At 46.7% G+C, this 16,702-nt stretch overlaps 1 protein-coding gene across 1 annotated transcript in view; it reads left to right on the top strand.

Moving 5' to 3' along the window:
* The window catches only part of TG (thyroglobulin), a 297,874-nt gene that overhangs the window by 66,803 nt on the left and 214,369 nt on the right, over window positions 1-16,702 (top strand). Inside the window, 3 exon segments of the mRNA XM_063925145.1 lie at window positions 1,765-1,884; window positions 10,646-10,761; window positions 11,945-12,053. Of these exon segments, the coding sequence (XP_063781215.1) occupies window positions 1,765-1,884; window positions 10,646-10,761; window positions 11,945-12,053 (345 nt within the window).

Below are 16,702 nucleotides of genomic sequence, written 5' to 3'. Positions count from 1 at the left end.
ACCATGTTGCCGCCCAGAAACACCCACTTCCTGTCAATCACATTACGATCACTCGAGCGTTGAAAAAACGTCGCTCGAGCCTGTGTAAATCTACTAAGTTTTGTGTTAAGTAACTAAGCGCATGCGCATGCGCATTTTCTACCTAATCGCTCCATTGCGAAAAATGGCAACGAGCGAACAACTCGGAATGATCACCAATGTGTACACAATATAATACTGTGAGGAAGCATGACAATAGCGAGACCTAAAATCTACAAAGAAATGACAAATTAAATTCAGTTAAATACAAATATGCCTTGTTTTTCCCCTTGAAAATCAAATAGGATTATTCTTAATCATTGTGGCCCAAATACAAATATTAATATCATTGGGGGAGATGTATCAAATCTTGGAGATAAAGTATAACCAATCGGCTCCTAACTATGCTTTTTCAAACAGCCTGTAAAATGACAGGAGTTGATTGGATAGTACGTTGGGCCTGATACAGACTGGATCGCTGCAGCGGCAGCAATCGCAGTCTGAGTCCTTTTGTGGAGTGTGCTTGCGCAGTGGGCGCACTGCGTGTGCGTACCCTGGGAGCCCAGTGAGATGCTAAAAGCAACTCTGGGCTGCGATCGCCTCTGCCTGATTGACAGACAGAGGTGGTCGCAGGGTTGGAGGGGGAGTGCCAACGCTGTTAGAGCGCTGTTGGTGGGGTGCGGTCCGGACAACGCAGGCGTGCCGGGAACGTTGCAGGGACGGGCCGCGGCATCTGCGTGATGTCACACACAATCGCTGCGACCCGGGACTCGGCAAGTAGCTGTCTGCCAGCGTGCAGGAGCTGCGCTGGCAGTGAGCTGCTCAGCGGGTGCAAAAGCATCGCCGCTGTGCGATGCTTTTGCACCCTTGCAGGTGGTCGGGCCTGACATGTGAGGCGGACTAGCCCTGTGCTGAGCTTCCCCCCGCATGTCTGAGAAACTGATCGTAGAGCTGCTAAATTTAGCACATCTACGATCAGATCTGAATTACACCCTTTATGTCTCTCCACTTTATCTCTCTCCAATATTTGATACATATTCTCCAGTTTGATACATTTTTCCTATAATGGGAACAGTTGGGCAGAACATCCTATAATATAATAGTGAACACTAGTGCTTTGTATATGATCAGTGGGAGTGGTTCAGACACAATGGGGGGGAATTCAATTGTTTGAAAAGTCAGTTGGGTGTCGGTTTTTTCCTATCTAATAGACAGGAAAACACAGACACTCAACCCACTTTTCACACATTTGAATTCCCCCAAATAAGTCAATCAGAAGTGGGAAGGGAAATACTTCTGGCCAGTGGTGACTACAGAGGTGAGGACACAGCGCAGTCCAAAATTCAAATAGGGGAGTTGCACCAATTGCCAGTGAGTCCTGGCCGGCGATGTTTGGGGTGGCAGTTGGCGGCAGATGGTGTGGCTCTCCAATTTGAATTTTGGACTGCGCTGCAGCCCCACCTTTGGAGCCATCCAGAGGTTGCCCATACATCTGGTTGCTATGGGCAACATCCCATCTTAAATAGAGCTCCCATCTTAGTAAGTTTACCCCTATATGTTTATCTAAGGTGGTGACCAAAGTGTGTTAAGTGCTCTCCACTATCTAGTATCTCCATGGCAGGTGGGGAATCCATTTCATAGATGACACTAATGGTCGCTGTGCTTGGGTTCATTTCGGACCCTCAGAATAGCCCCTTTTCAGTAGACCTGCCCCTCTTACTGGACTAAATGTATTTTCTGTCCTAGTGCTACGAAAGTTTGAGTTGGTTGCCAAGGAGAAGCTCATGGTGATTACCGAGGATTCCGGAGCAGATGTGTCCGGACAAGATAAGCTGGAGAGGAAGCACCTGCTGGACTGTCTTGTTGGTGAGTTCTAGCACTTATTGACCAGCATGATATATCTCTAATTTTATGTCACATCAGTTTTATACTCATTCTACACATAAAGAGAGTTTATGGGAGATGTATCACACCTTAGAGAGAGATAAAGTGCCGGCCAATCAGCTCCTAACTACTATGTTACAGGCTGTGTTTGGAAAATGGTAGTTAGGTGCAGATTGGTTGGTACTTACTGTATATCTCTCCATGGTTTGATCACGTAATGTATCCGCTAGTACACGGGTTCTTGCTGGGTGGTCTCCCTCCCTCCCTATTGTTATCCCAGGAGTTCAGGAGACAAGTTCACGTTATATAAATCCAGGTTATAGGCATGCTCTGTGTGACACCTTTCGCCCCATGCGCTGATCTCTAGCTGTGGCCATAATTGTCACGGACTGTAGTCTGGTGTACAAAACCTAACATTAGGTTCAGAGGGTGATGCTAAGTGCAGATACTACAGCCGGCCTTGTTCTAGCAGCTGACATTCTGCACCTTCTCGTTACCACTCGGTGCACACTCCGTAATGTCTCGCATTACGGAGATTGGTGCCTGTGGGAATGCGACCAATCCTCCAAGAACGAGATTTTCTGAGTTTTGGCTGTATTATTTATTTTGCACCTTTAGTATATCCCACCCAGGACCGGTTCTAGCCCTTGTGGCGCCCTGGGCGAAAATAGGGGAGTGGCTTCATAAAAGGGTGTTCTCAATGTGCCCCCAGTAGTATTGCCCCCTGTTTGTGCCCCCAGTAGTATTGCCCCCCGTTTGTGCCCCCAGTAGTATTGCCCCATTTGTGGCCCCAGTAGTATTGCCCCCATTTGTGTCCCCAGTAGTATTGCTCCCGTTTGTGTCGCTTAAAAAAAATTTAATAATAATACTTACCATCCCCGCTCCTGATTCTCGACCGCTGCTGCCCTCCGTCTCCGTCCGCCGTCGCTGCTCCTCTGATCTATGGGAGAGACGTCATGACATCATGACGTCACTCCCATAGATCCGCATAGACACTAGAGGTCAATCATGACCCCTAGTGTCTAAGTGCCGCTACCACAATGCAGTGCGGTGCGTGATGACTTCATCGCGCACCGCACAGAAGTCCCGGGACCGGGAGGGGCACCCACCAGTAGGAGATCTTGCCACGGCGGCGGCGCCCTCCGGAAGGTGGCGCCCCGGGCAAAAATCCTGTGTGCCCGTAGCAAGATCCGCTACTGATCCCACCCTGACTGTAAAGGTCAAACTGAACCATCCAGTTTTCATAGGACTGCATAAAACTCTCCCAATTTTAGATTTAACTACAATTAGTATGTCAGATTGAGTGCACAATCCTTGGAGTTTAGAAATACGCGTGTCAAATGTCAATTATTAGCTTACTCCTGGGAGGAAACCCGCATACTTGGGACTGTGGAGGTGATGTATCAAGCAGTGAAAAGAATGGAGAAATAGAACAGTGGAGAAGTTGCTCCTAGCAACCAGCTTCTACTTATTTCATAGTGTGTACTTGATAAGTGCAACTTCAAGCTGATAGGTTGCTAGGGGCAACTTCCCCACTGTTCTAGAGTATTTCTCCTCTATTTTAATTGCTTTATACATCAACCCCTGAGTTTTCAAACTTACAATGTCTCCGTCATCCAGTGGCAACGCCTATGCTGTCTGCAATTTCATCACATGCCTGTCCAATTAGGGTTCATTAATAGCACGCCCCACCCACCTGGTGGCCAATAAGTTCACTTTAGAGATAATTGCTGACTTTTTTAGGTGCACATTACCCTAAATCCAGAGTCTTCTGGACAGTCCAGAGCGAAAGTAACTACTGTCGGGTGTGGTTCGTTTTATCGACAGTGTCTAGGTCGACAATGTTTAGGTCGACCACTATAGGTCGACAGTCACTAGGTCGACATGGATGGAAGGTCGACAGGGTTTCTAGGTCGACATGTGCTAGGTTGACAGGTCTAAAGGTCGACATGAGGATTTTTTTTTTTGGGTGTCGTTTTCTTCGTAAAGTGACCGGGATCCCAAACTAGTGCACCGCGTCCCCTCGCATGGCTCGCTTCGCTCGCCATGCTTCGGGCATGGTGCCTTCTCTTCGCTCGGCACACTTTACCATTCCAATCGTAGTCCACATGGATTGTTAAGTATGAAAAAATTCAAAAAAAATAAAAAAAATTAAATACTCATGTCGACCTTTAGACCTGTCGACCTAGCACATGTCAACCTAGAAACCCTGTCGACCTAGTGACTGTCGACCTAAACATTGTCGACCTAGACACTGTCGATCTTCAGACCGGATCCCCTACTGTCTGTCTAATGGGGAGATGTTTGCTCATTAATAACCTATCATATTGTAGCTACCGTTTATCTAGAACGTGCTATAATATGATAGCCAGACTATGATTGGTTGCTACGTGCAACACCTCTGCTTGCAGGGGCGCATCAAGAGAGGAGGAGGTCCATGCGCATTCTCTGTCTGGGCCCGCTTATCTCTAGCCAGCAGAACTATAGATACTGGGAGACCCCAGCGCTGTCCCAGAGTCTAGTGCGTATGTGCAGGTCTCCGGGAAAATGGCGTGTGGCCATTTTCCCAGTGATTTTCTTATGGTGCATGCGCAAAGCACCTGGAAAATGTCTGCATTGACATTATCCCAGTGGTTTCTGCAGCGCTGCTGTTGCCAACACAGCACTCTGGTGGGTAAGTATTGAAAAAAATGTGTGCAGGGTGTGCGGTCCGGGCCCCCCTGGACCACGAGGGCCCGCATACACTGCACCCATTATACATATACAAGTGTCTACTTGGCTTCTTTAGCAATGATACAATAAAAGGCAGCCCCTGTAATTTTTGCTGTTTTGCCCCACTTCACAAATCCAGGCCCAAGCATACAGTAATTTCTCCCTATCAAATTAAAGGGAATATTCTTTATTTGCTGCTTTTACAATCTATACTCTTTCATCAAGATGTGTTGTAAAAAATAGATTGCTTATTACTGTAGATACTGTATTTTCTCTAACGTCCTAGTGGATGCTGGGGACTCCGAAAGGACCATGGGGAATAGCGGCTCCGCAGGAGACTGGGCACAAAAGTAAAAAGCTTTAGGACTACCTGGTGTGCACTGGCTCCTCCCCCTATGACCCTCCTCCAAGCCTCAGTTAGATTTTTGTGCCCGAACGAGACGGGTGCAGGCTAAGGGGCTCTCCTGAGCTGCTTAGTGTAAAAGTTTAAAGTAGGTTTTTTATTTTCAGTGAGACCTGCTGGCAACAGGCTCACTGCACCGAGGGACTAAGGGGAGAAGAAGCGAACTCACCTGCGTGCAGAGTGGATTGGGCTTCTTAGGCTACTGGACATTAGCTCCAGAGGGACGATCACAGGCCCAGCCATGGATGGGTCCCAGAGCCGCGCCGCCGTCCCCCTTACAGAGCCAGAAGACTGAAGAGGTCCGGAAAATCGGCGGCAGAAGACGTCCTGTCTTCAATAAGGTAGCGCACAGCACTGCAGCTGTGCGCCATTGCTCTCAACACACTTCACACTCCGGTCACTGAGGGTGCAGGGCGCTGGGGGGGGGCGCCCTGAGACGCAATAAAAACACCTTTTTTGGCAAAAAATACATCACATATAGCTCCTGGGCTATATGGATGCATTTAACCCCTGCCAATTTTTACATAAAAAAAGGCCGCCGAAAAAGGGGCGGAGCCTATCTCCTCAGCACACTGGCGCCATTTTTTCCTCACAGCTCCGTTGGAGGAAGGCTCCCTGACTCTCCCCTGCAGTCCTGCACTACAGAAACAGGGTAAAACAAGAGAGGGGGGGCACTAAATTGGCATATAAATATATACAGCAGCTATATTAGGGAAAAACACTTATATAAGGTTATTCCTGTATATATATAGCGCTCTGGTGTGTGCTGGCAAACTCTCCCTCTGTCTCCCCAAAGGGCTAGTGGGGTCCTGTCCTCTATCAGAGCATTCCCTGTGTGTGTGCTGTGTGTCGGTACGTTGTGTCGACATGTATGAGGAGGAAAATGGTGTGGAGGCGGAGCAATTGCCTGTGTTAGTGATGTCACCCCCTAGGGAGTTGACACCTGACTGGATGGTCTTATGGAAAGAATTACGTGATAGTGTCAGCACTTTACAAAGACTGTTGACGACATGAGACAACCGGCAAATCAGTTAATACCTGTACAGGCGTCTCAAACACCGTCAGGGGCTCTAAAGCGCCCGTTACCTCAGGTCGATACAGACACGGACACTGACTCAAGTGTCGACGGTGAGGAAACAAACGTATTTTCCAGTAGGGCCACACGTTACATGATCACGGCAATGAAGGAGGTTTTGAACATTTCTGATACTACAAGTACCACAAAAAAGGGTATTATGTGGGGTGTGAAAAAACTACCCGTAGTTTTTCCCGAATCAGATGAATTAAATGAGGTGTGTGATGAAGCGTGGGTTTCCCCCGATAAAAAACTGCTAATTTCTAAAAAGTTATTGGCATTATACCCTTTCCCGCCAGAGGTTAGGGCGCGTTGGGAAACACCCCCTAGGGTAGATAAGGCGCTCACACGCTTATCAAAACAAGTGGCGTTACCGTCCCCTGATACGGCCGCCCTCAAGGAACCAGCTGATAGGAAGCTGGAAAATATCCTTAAAAGTATATACACACATACTGGTATTATACTGCGACCAGCAATCGCCTCAGCCTGGATGTGCAGTGCTGGGGTGGCTTGGTCGGATTCCCTGACTGAAAATATTGATACCCTGGACAGGGACAATATATTATTGACTATAGAGCATTTAAAGGATGCATTTCTATATATGCGAGATGCACAGAGGGATATTTGCACTCTGGCATCAAGAGTAAGTGCGATGTCCATTTCTGCCAGAAGAGGATTATGGACGCGACAGTGGTCAGGGGATGCGGATTCCAAACGGCATATGGAAGTATTGCCGTATAAAGGGGAGGAGTTATTTGGGGTCGGTCTATCGGACCTGGTGGCCACGGCAACGGCTGGAAAATCCACCTTTTTACCCCAAGTCACCTCGCAGCAGAAAAAGATACCGTCTTTTCAGGCTCAGTCCTTTCGTCCCCATAAAGGCAAGCGGGCAAAAGGCCACTCATATCTGCCCCGGGGCAGAGGAAGGGGAAAAAGACTGCAGCAGACAGCCTCTTCCCACGAACAGAAGCCCTCCCCCGCTTCTGCCAAGTCCTCAGCATGACGCTGGGGCCTTACAAGCGGACTCAGGCACGGTGGGGGCCCGTCTCAAGAATTTCAGCGCGCAGTGGGCTCACTCGCAAGTGGACCCCTGGGTCCTGCAGGTAGTATCTCAGGGGTACAAATTGGAATTCGAGACGTCTCCCCCTCGCCGGTTCCTGAAGTCTGCTTTACCAACGTCTCCCCCCGACAGGGAGGCGGTATTGGAAGCCATTCACAAGCTGTATTCCCAGCAGGTGATAATCAAGGTACCCCTCCTACAACAGGGAAAGGGGTATTATTCCACGCTGTTTGTGGTACCGAAGCCGGACGGCTCGGTGAGACCCATTTTAAATCTGAAATCCTTGAACACTTACATAAAAAGGTTCAAGTTCAAGATGGAGTCACTCAGAGCAGTGATAGCGAACCTGGAAGAAGGGGACTATATGGTGTCTCTGGACATCAAGGATGCTTACCTCCATGTCCCAATTTGCCCTTCTCACCAAGGGTACCTCAGGTTTGTGGTACTGAACTGTCACTATCAGTTTCAGACGCTGCCGTTTGGATTGTCCACGGCACCCCGGGTCTTTACCAAGGTAATGGCCGAAATGATGATTCTTCTTCGAAGAAAAGGCGTCTTAATTATCCCTTACTTGGACGATCTCCTGATAAGGGCAAGGTCCAGAGAACAGTTAGAGGTCGGAGTAGCACTATCTCAAGTAGTACTACGACAGCACAGATGGATTCTAAATATTCCAAAATCGCAGCTGATTCCGACGACACGTCTGCTGTTCCTAGGGATGATTCTGGACACAGTACAGAAAAAGGTGTTTCTCCCGGAGGAGAAAGCCAAGGAGTTATCCGACCTAGTCAGGAACCTCCTAAGACCAGGCCAAGTGTCAGTACATCAATGCACAAGGGTCCTGGGAAAGATGGTGGCTTCTTACGAAGCGATTCCATTCGGCAGATTCCACGCAAGAACTTTTCAGTGGGATCTGCTGGACAAATGGTCCGGATCGCATCTTCAAATGCATCAGCGGATAACCCTGTCTCCAAGGACAAGGGTGTCTCTCCTGTGGTGGTTACAGAGTGCTCATCTCCTAGAGGGCCGCAGATTCGGCATTCAGGATTGGGTCCTGGTGACCACGGATGCCAGCCTGAGAGGCTGGGGAGCAGTCATACAGGGAAGAAATTTCCAGGGCTTGTGGTCAAGCATGGAAACGTCACTTCACATAAATATTCTGGAACTAAGGGCCATTTACAATGCCCTAAGTCAGGCAGGACCTCTGCTTCAGGGTCAGCCGGTGTTGATCCAGTCGGACAACATCACGTCAGTCGCCCACGTAAACAGACAGGGCGGCACAAGAAGCAGGAGGGCAATGATGGAAGTGGCAAGGATTCTTCGCTGGGCGAAGAATCATGTGATAGCACTGTCAGCAGTGTTCATTCCGGGAGTGGACAACTGGGAAGCAGACTTCCTCAGCAGACACGATCTTCACCCGGGGGAGTGGGGACTTCACCCAGAAGTCTTCCACATGATTGTGAACCGTTGGGAAAAACCAAAGGTGGACATGATGGCGTCCCGCCTCAACAAAAAACTGGACAGATATTGCGCCAGGTCAAGGGACCCTCAGGCAATAGCTGTGGACGCTCTGGTAACACCGTGGGTGTACCAGTCAGTGTATGTGTTCCCTCCTCTTCCTCTCATACCAAAAGTACTGAGAATCATAAGAAGGAGAGGAGTAAAGACTATACTCGTGGCTCCGGATTGGCCAAGAAGGACTTGGTACCCGGAAATTCAAGAGATGCTCACGGAAGACCCGTGGCCTCTACCTCTAAGAAAGGACCTGCTCCAGCAGGGACCATGTCTGTTCCAAGACTTACCGCGGCTGCGTTTGACGGCATGGCGGTTGAACGCCGGATCCTGAAGGAAAAAGGCATTCCGGATGAAGTCATCCCTACCCTGATCAAAGCCAGGAAGGATGTAACCGTACAACATTATCACCGTATTTGGCGTAAATATGTTGCGTGGTGCGAGGCCAGGAAGGTCCCTACAGAGGAATTTCAACTGGGTCGATTCCTGCATTTCCTGCAAACAGGAGTGTCTATGGGCCTGAAATTAGGGTCCATTAAGGTTCAAATTTCGGCCCTGTCAATATTCTTCCAAAAAGAACTGGCTTCTGTTCCTGAAGTTCAGACGTTTGTCAAGGGAGTACTGCATATACAGCCTCCTTTTGTGCCTCCAGTGGCACCTTGGGATCTCAATGTAGTTTTGGGATTCCTAAAATCACATTGGTTTGAACCACTCACCACTGTGGACTTAAAATATCTCACATGGAAAGTGGTAATGCTGTTAGCCCTGGCTTCAGCCAGGCGTGTCTCAGAATTGGCGGCTTTATCCTATAAAAGCCCTTACCTAATTTTTCATACGGACAGGGCAGAATTGAGGACTCGTCCTCAATTTCTCCCTAAGGTGGTTTCAGCTTTTCACTTAAACCAGCCTATTGTGGTGCCTGCGGCTACTAGGGACTTGGAGGATTCCAAGTTGCTGGACGTAGTCAGGGCCCTGAAAATATATGTTTCCAGGACGGCTGGAGTCAGAAAATCTGATTCGCTGTTTATCCTGTATGCACCCAACAAGCTGGGTGCTCCTGCTTCTAAGCAGACGATTGCTCGTTGGATTTGTAGTACAATTCAGCTTGCACATTCTGTGGCAGGCCTGCCACAGCCAAACTCTGTAAAAGCCCATTCCACACGGAAAGTGGGCTCATCTTGGGCGGCTGCCCGAGGGGTCTCGGCTTTACAACTTTGCCGAGCAGCTACTTGGTCAGGGGCAAACACGTTTGCTAAATTCTACAAATTTGATACCCTGGCTGAGGAGGACCTGGAGTTCTCTCATTCGGTGCTGCAGAGTCATCCGCACTCTCCCGCCCGTTTGGGAGCTTTGGTATAATCCCCATGGTCCTTTCGGAGTCCCCAGCATCCACTAGGACGTTAGAGAAAATAAGAATTTACTTACCGATAATTCTATTTCTCATAGTCCGTAGTGGATGCTGGGCGCCCATCCCAAGTGCGGATTGTCTGCATTACTTGTACATAGTTATTGTTACAAAAATCGGGTTATTGTTGTTGTGAGCCATCTTTTCAGAGGCTCCTTCTGTTATCATGCTGTTAACTGGGTTCAGATCACAAGTTGTACGGTGTGATTGGTGTGGCTGGTATGAGTCTTACCCGGGATTCAAAATCCTTCCTTATTGTGTACGCTCGTCCGGGCACAGTATCCTAACTGAGGCTTGGAGGAGGGTCATAGGGGGAGGAGCCAGTGCACACCAGCTAGTCCTAAAGCTTTTTACTTTTGTGCCCAGTCTCCTGCGGAGCCGCTATTCCCCATGGTCCTTTCGGAGTCCCCAGCATCCACTACGGACTATGAGAAATAGAATTATCGGTAAGTAAATTCTTATTATTTGGGATATATGATTTCATTGTAGGGTAGATATTATTATATGATATAGTTGATGTTAGTATTTGTCTCAGATTACACGTACAGTTATAACGTTCGTCCTCTGTAATTGTAGATTGCGCAATGGATGAGTCATGTGACTACCTCACAGCGTCTGCAAATCAAAGCGGAGTGTTCTGTCAGCGGTATACGTGGGATGGATCTAATATCGCCTGCACCACTGCTAATCAAGTATTACCAATATCATTAACTTACAGACTACTTGTACAGAAAATACTTGTAGAATTATTGTACAATTAAACCTTTAAGACCATATAGTTTTAAGTTACTGATCAAACGTTGGAACTTGCAGCTAAAACTAAAAACTAAAAAAGCCAAACACACCATATGATTTTTTCTAAACTATAGTGCCACCTTGATGCCTGTAGGGGTCACTGTGGCTGCTTTACATTTAACAGTAATTACTGCTGTGACATTTCAAATGCTTCATAATAGTGCGGCCAGGCAGAGACACACATCAGACAATTTATCCTGAAGATATATAACGGGACATTTTTTTGTAGTTACAAACAATTTCGTAAAAGTATATTAATAAATGAATACTGGGGGGGATAAAACCTTAACATATGCACATCCCCGTGGTCTATATAAGCTGAATTAATTACTATATTACTATTTGAAAATGTCAGTATGTCTGTTTTTTTTAATTATTTTAATACTATAATGTTTCAACAAACAGACAGTTTAGCAGTGTACATGATAATACGTATCTAGCTGAATTGCACTTGCCACTTTGCAGAACTTACTGCTTTATTAACCAAGCTTTTTTGGTAAAGAACTTATTCGCTTTTCTGTGCATCTTTCAAAATAAATTAGGTCCGAAATGTGTTTTCATTTGTTGCTAAAGTTATGTTCATGAGAAATGATTATACAAATATTTCAGCCTGGTATTGCCAACCAACAGTGTGTTTCATTCGGTGTCCTGGGCCATTGTCCGATTGGAATATCTGTGACTGCTACATAAGGGCCCTACGCACTTGACAATATCTTTGAAAGATATGAACGATATCGTTCAAAAATGTAAGATAAATCGTTCAAAAATGTAAGATAAATCGTTCATATCTTTCAGTGTGTATGCAACAACGATGAACGATGTGCGTCCCCGCAATCGTTCATCATTTGATTGATCATCGTTTAAACATGCAAGCCAATTTTGACAATATCGATGTATGTAATGTTGTCCAAATCGGCCATAGATATCATCCAGTGTGAATGCTAAAAATCGGTGATGAAAAATCGGCCAACAATAACATCGACCAAATCGCCAAGTGTGTAGGGCCCTTAACTTAAAACATTGTAGCCTAGCTTCACTTTGGTAGAAATAATCCACCATTGTGTCTCTTCTCTCTCTCAGACTCCTACTGCTCTGGGGAACTCTGCTGCTGTCAGTATGGAGGGACTCCGCTGCCAGTATAAGATAAAACTCTCCAGTACAGACAACATTACTGTATACCGTAAAAAAGGTCAGAATGTACAATGGCTTTCCTTTAATGTAATACAGCTAACGCGTTTCACAACGATTTATCTACATCTATGTTAAAACTTCTTCATTTGACTCATGTCTGGGATATATTCTTTTATTAATATGGGTTGAATAAAACTATTCTGCTCCTTACGAGCACCAGTCCGTGCACAAACATAATCTATATAAATGATGTTCTGCGTTTCACCTGTCTCGCTCACCCTGATTAGGCCAGTCCTTGTCCCTTTTCCTTAACCTTCACTACTTAGGATATGCAGCGCCCCAAGCTTTCCAATCTACCGTCCTAGAGAACTGAATGTTTTGTGGGATCTATCTGATGATTTGTTAGCGCAGCCAATAGAAAGCAGTTTGGGGACATCTCCTGTCCTGTGTTATGGCTATGGGAGAGATGTGTCAAAGCTTGGAGATAGATAAAGTACCAATCAGCCCCTGTCATTTTTCAAACACAGCCCGTAACATGCCAGTTAGGAGCAAATTGGCTGTTACTTCATCTCTGCCCACTTTATCTCTCTCCAAGCTTTGATAAATCTCCCCCTGTGCTCCCTATGATTCATGTTTTGTACAAATTTGCCATAAGTTCTAAACAGTTATACTAAATACTGTTAAAAAATGTAACCAATTTCAAAATCGCCCACACGTTACACTTGTGGAAACTCATTCATTGTCATCACCGTCATTCTACACAGAAACATTCATAGATAAGCAGAACCTTATCCGCATGTGGGGGCTTCAGAAGGATTGAGAAACAATTAGATATATTCAATGTCCTCCTCTCCTTTCTCCCTAACTTGCATGTAGCTTCTCTCTTTCCCTTCATTTTTTTCATTGATCATATTTAATATGTCACACCACAAGGGCCCCGAGAGTAAGGGGGAGTGAGTACCACTTACCTGGGCTGCTTTGTGTGGCCTGGCACTGGGGCCAGATCGGGTGCTGAGGGGTACAAAAATTGTATTTTCCAGGTTTTTTTCTGGAGAGGGTGTGGCCATGCCTCTCGGATTTGGCCACACCCCCTTCAGTAACCAGGCCCCGAGGCTGTCTCAGTGGCCCAGGTCACACCTTATAAATAAAAGTATTGCCATTAGTAAATATTTGGATATACAGTGCACCCGGAAAGTATTCACAGCACTTCACTTTTTCCACATTTAGTTATGTTACAGCCTTATTACAAAATGGACTAAATTAATTTATTCCCTCAAAATTCTACACACAATACCCCATAATGACAATGTGAAAAAAATTTTTTTGTGATTTTTGCAAATTCATTAAAAATAAAAAAACGAAGAAATCACATGTACATAAGTATTCACAGCCTTTGCCATGAAGCTGAAAATTGAGCTCAGGTTCATCCTGTTTACACTGATCACCCTTGAAATGTTCCTACAGCTTATTTGGAGTCCACCTGTGGTAAATGCAGTTGATTGGACATGATTTGGAAAGCAACACACCTGTCTATATAAGGTCCCACACTTGACAGTGAATGTCTGAGCACAAACCAAGCATGAAGTCAAAGGAATTGTCTGTAGACTTCTGAGTCAGGATTATCTCGAGGCACAAATCTGGGGAAGGGTACAGAAAAATGTCTGCTGCTTTGAAGGTCCCAATGAGCACAGTGGCCTCCATCATCCGTAAATGGAAGAAGTTTGGAACCTCCAGGACTCTTCCTAGAGTTGGCTGGATGTCTAAACTGAAGGATCGGGGAAGAAGTGCCCTATTCAGGGAGGTGACCAAGAACCCAATGGTCACTTTATCAGAGCTACAGCACTCCTCTGTGGAGAGAGGAGAATCTTCCAGAAGGACAACCATCTCTGCAGCAATCCACCAATCAGGCCTGTATGGTAGAGTGGCCAGACTGAAGCCACTCCTTAGTAAAAAGCCATGGCAGCCCACCTGGAGTTTGTCAAAATGCAGCTGAAGGACTCTGACCATGAGAAACTAAATTCTCTGGTCTGATGAGACAAAGATTGAACTCTTTGGCATAAATGCCAGGCATCATGTTTGGAGGAAACTAGGCACCGCTCATCGCCAGGCCAATACCATCCCTACAGTGAAGCATGGTGGTGGTAGCATCAAGCTGTGGGGATGTTTTTCAGCGGCAGGAACTGGTAGACTAGTCAGGATAGAGGGAAAAATTAATGCAGCAATGTAGAGACATCCTGGATGAAAACCTGCTTTAGAGTGCTCTTGACCTCAGACTGGGGCAACGGTTCATCTTTCAGCAGGACAGTGACCCTAAGCACACAGCCAAGATATCAAAGGAGTGGCTTCAGGACAACTCTGTGAATGTCATTGAGTGGCCCAACCAGAGCCAAGACTTGAATCAGATTAAACATCTCTGGAGAGATCTGAAAATGGCTGTGCACCAATGCTTCCCATCCAGCCTGATTTAGCTTGAGAGGTGCTGCAAAGAAGAATGGGCGAAACTGCCCAAAGATAGGTGTGCCAAGCTTGTGTCATCATATTACAAAAAACTTGAGGCTGTAATTGCTGCCAAAGGTGCATCAACTAAGTATTGAGCAAAGGCTGTGAATACTTATGTACATGTGATTTCTTAGTTTTTTTTCTCTCCGGCAGGGTCCACAGGTTATCCACAGGATAACAATGGGACATGATGGAGCGACAGCGGATTGGCACCAAACGATCACAAGCTTTCAGTCCTCCCAAGATGCAACGGGCCTGTCCATATGTCCCTGTCCACTGGCTCAGGCAAATCAGTTTTTTGTTTGGTGCGTCAGGAGCCGGACCATGGTTAGAGGGCTGCTGTTCTTGGCAGCCCTAAGCTTTCTTATTTTATTTTGATAGGCTTACTACTATGTTTTTGAGCGACTTTTCCTAACAGCGTCTTATACGCATATTGGAAAGAATCGCTCCAACAACTCTCCGCCGTCGCAACAACGCTTACCAATGTGTACAGTGCTGTCTCGACGGGCGTCTGTGTCGGATATACTAGCAGGTCCAGCAGACGTTACCAGGCTGTGGCCGGAGCACGGGGAGAAGGTAAGGTATCGGTTCCACGTAGTCGGGGAAATCGGACACAGCCGCGCACTGTATTGGGAGGAGACTACCAAACAGTAGCTGATGCGCCGCAACCACAGGTGCTCCAGCGCTAGGCCTTAATGATCATAAGGCACCAGGATTAGTATGAGGCTGCGATCCCTAGGGTTGATGTCAGCAGTGGTGAGTTAGACGCTCTCCTGGTTACCCCTCCCCCAGTTCATGACCAGTTTCCGCGAGTCTCCCGCCATGAACTGTTGCCTTACTTCCATCTCAGACGCTACCACGAGGGGTCTCGGTCACAGCATAGGCCGCTGCGCCTGTGTTGACTAAGCGCTACCGCGAGGAGACCAGGTTGCTGTACAGGCATCTGTATGACCGGTGCGTCTGTATGCACAGTGCGTCTGCGTTCATCTAGAGTTCCCGGAGCGGCGGTGTACACTAGTAGCGTATGGATCCACTCAGCGTTCGCTAACGTATTGATAGATCTTGGAAGTGAGGTGAGTCTCCCTGTATCCCACTCTACTGAGTACGGGTTATACTGCACTAAATTTCTATCTACTTTTGTCAGTATGAATAGTTAAGTTTTAGTGCCTTTTGCATGTGAGTCTGTGCACATTACTGTGGTTTTCTTCGCAATGAGTCTGAATACTTTAAGATCTGTATAAAACAGAATTCAGTAATATGTACTCCTTCATACTTTCAAATGTGTTTGTAGTTGATTATATGCTCATATGGCTAATATATAACATGTGACTGACTGCTAGTGTGATTGCTGACTTTAATATATGTTTGTCAGTTGTTTCTTCTGGTCCTCAATGCTGGTGCATGGGTAGGGTCAGATTGATATCACTTTAGAAAGTTAAAGTGATTACAGTCACAAATTGTATAGTACACTGTGAAAGTGCTGATTATTTATCATGTTAAGAGTGGCAAAGGTGACGAGGGTACACTCACAGCAACACCAACACTCATATCATGTTTGTCTTGCAAAACTGTATTATCCTCTCAGGATCTGGTACAGGATGGTTTATGTGCAAATTATTTTGCGTTTCAGCAGATCACAAGGCAGATCCCTGTTCAACGTCAGGTACAGATAGAACCACCATGGGCGATGTTTGCACAGACCATGTCCAGTATAGCTGAACAGGTAATTCCTACAGCTTCACTACCAGGAATGGGGTACACTAACAACCCATACATGCAGCTCCCTACTTACGGTATATCTTTTCCCTCACCAGCTTCTCCAAAGAGACAAGCTGATAAACCTAGTGTAAGTAAACCGTCAACTTCACAGGCTACACAGGATGATTCATCAGATGATGAAAGCTCTATATACTCTAGGTGGGAATTCCCCATTCTCCTGCCAGTGTCACAGCGCTCCCTCCAGTGCCGGCGCTGCTACCGCACACACAGGGCGTCAGGTGACAGACAGCAGGTCGCCCGCCAGCCCCGGCTCTCTCCCTACTGTCAGCGTGCCCTTTCATGCTCTCCCCCCGGCACATGGGCTGCTGTCACCCGATGTACATACAGCGGCACAGGACAGACACAGATGGGTCAGATCTCTGCATTTAAGGTCATCCAACTACGAGGATAAGAACTTTCCACCTCGGAGAAGGTAAAGAAGAACCAAGC

This window comes from Pseudophryne corroboree, chromosome 5, assembly GCF_028390025.1.
Source record: "Pseudophryne corroboree isolate aPseCor3 chromosome 5, aPseCor3.hap2, whole genome shotgun sequence".
Lineage (NCBI taxonomy): Eukaryota > Metazoa > Chordata > Amphibia > Anura > Myobatrachidae > Pseudophryne > Pseudophryne corroboree.
This window is presented reverse-complemented; position numbering and strand designations above follow the sequence as displayed.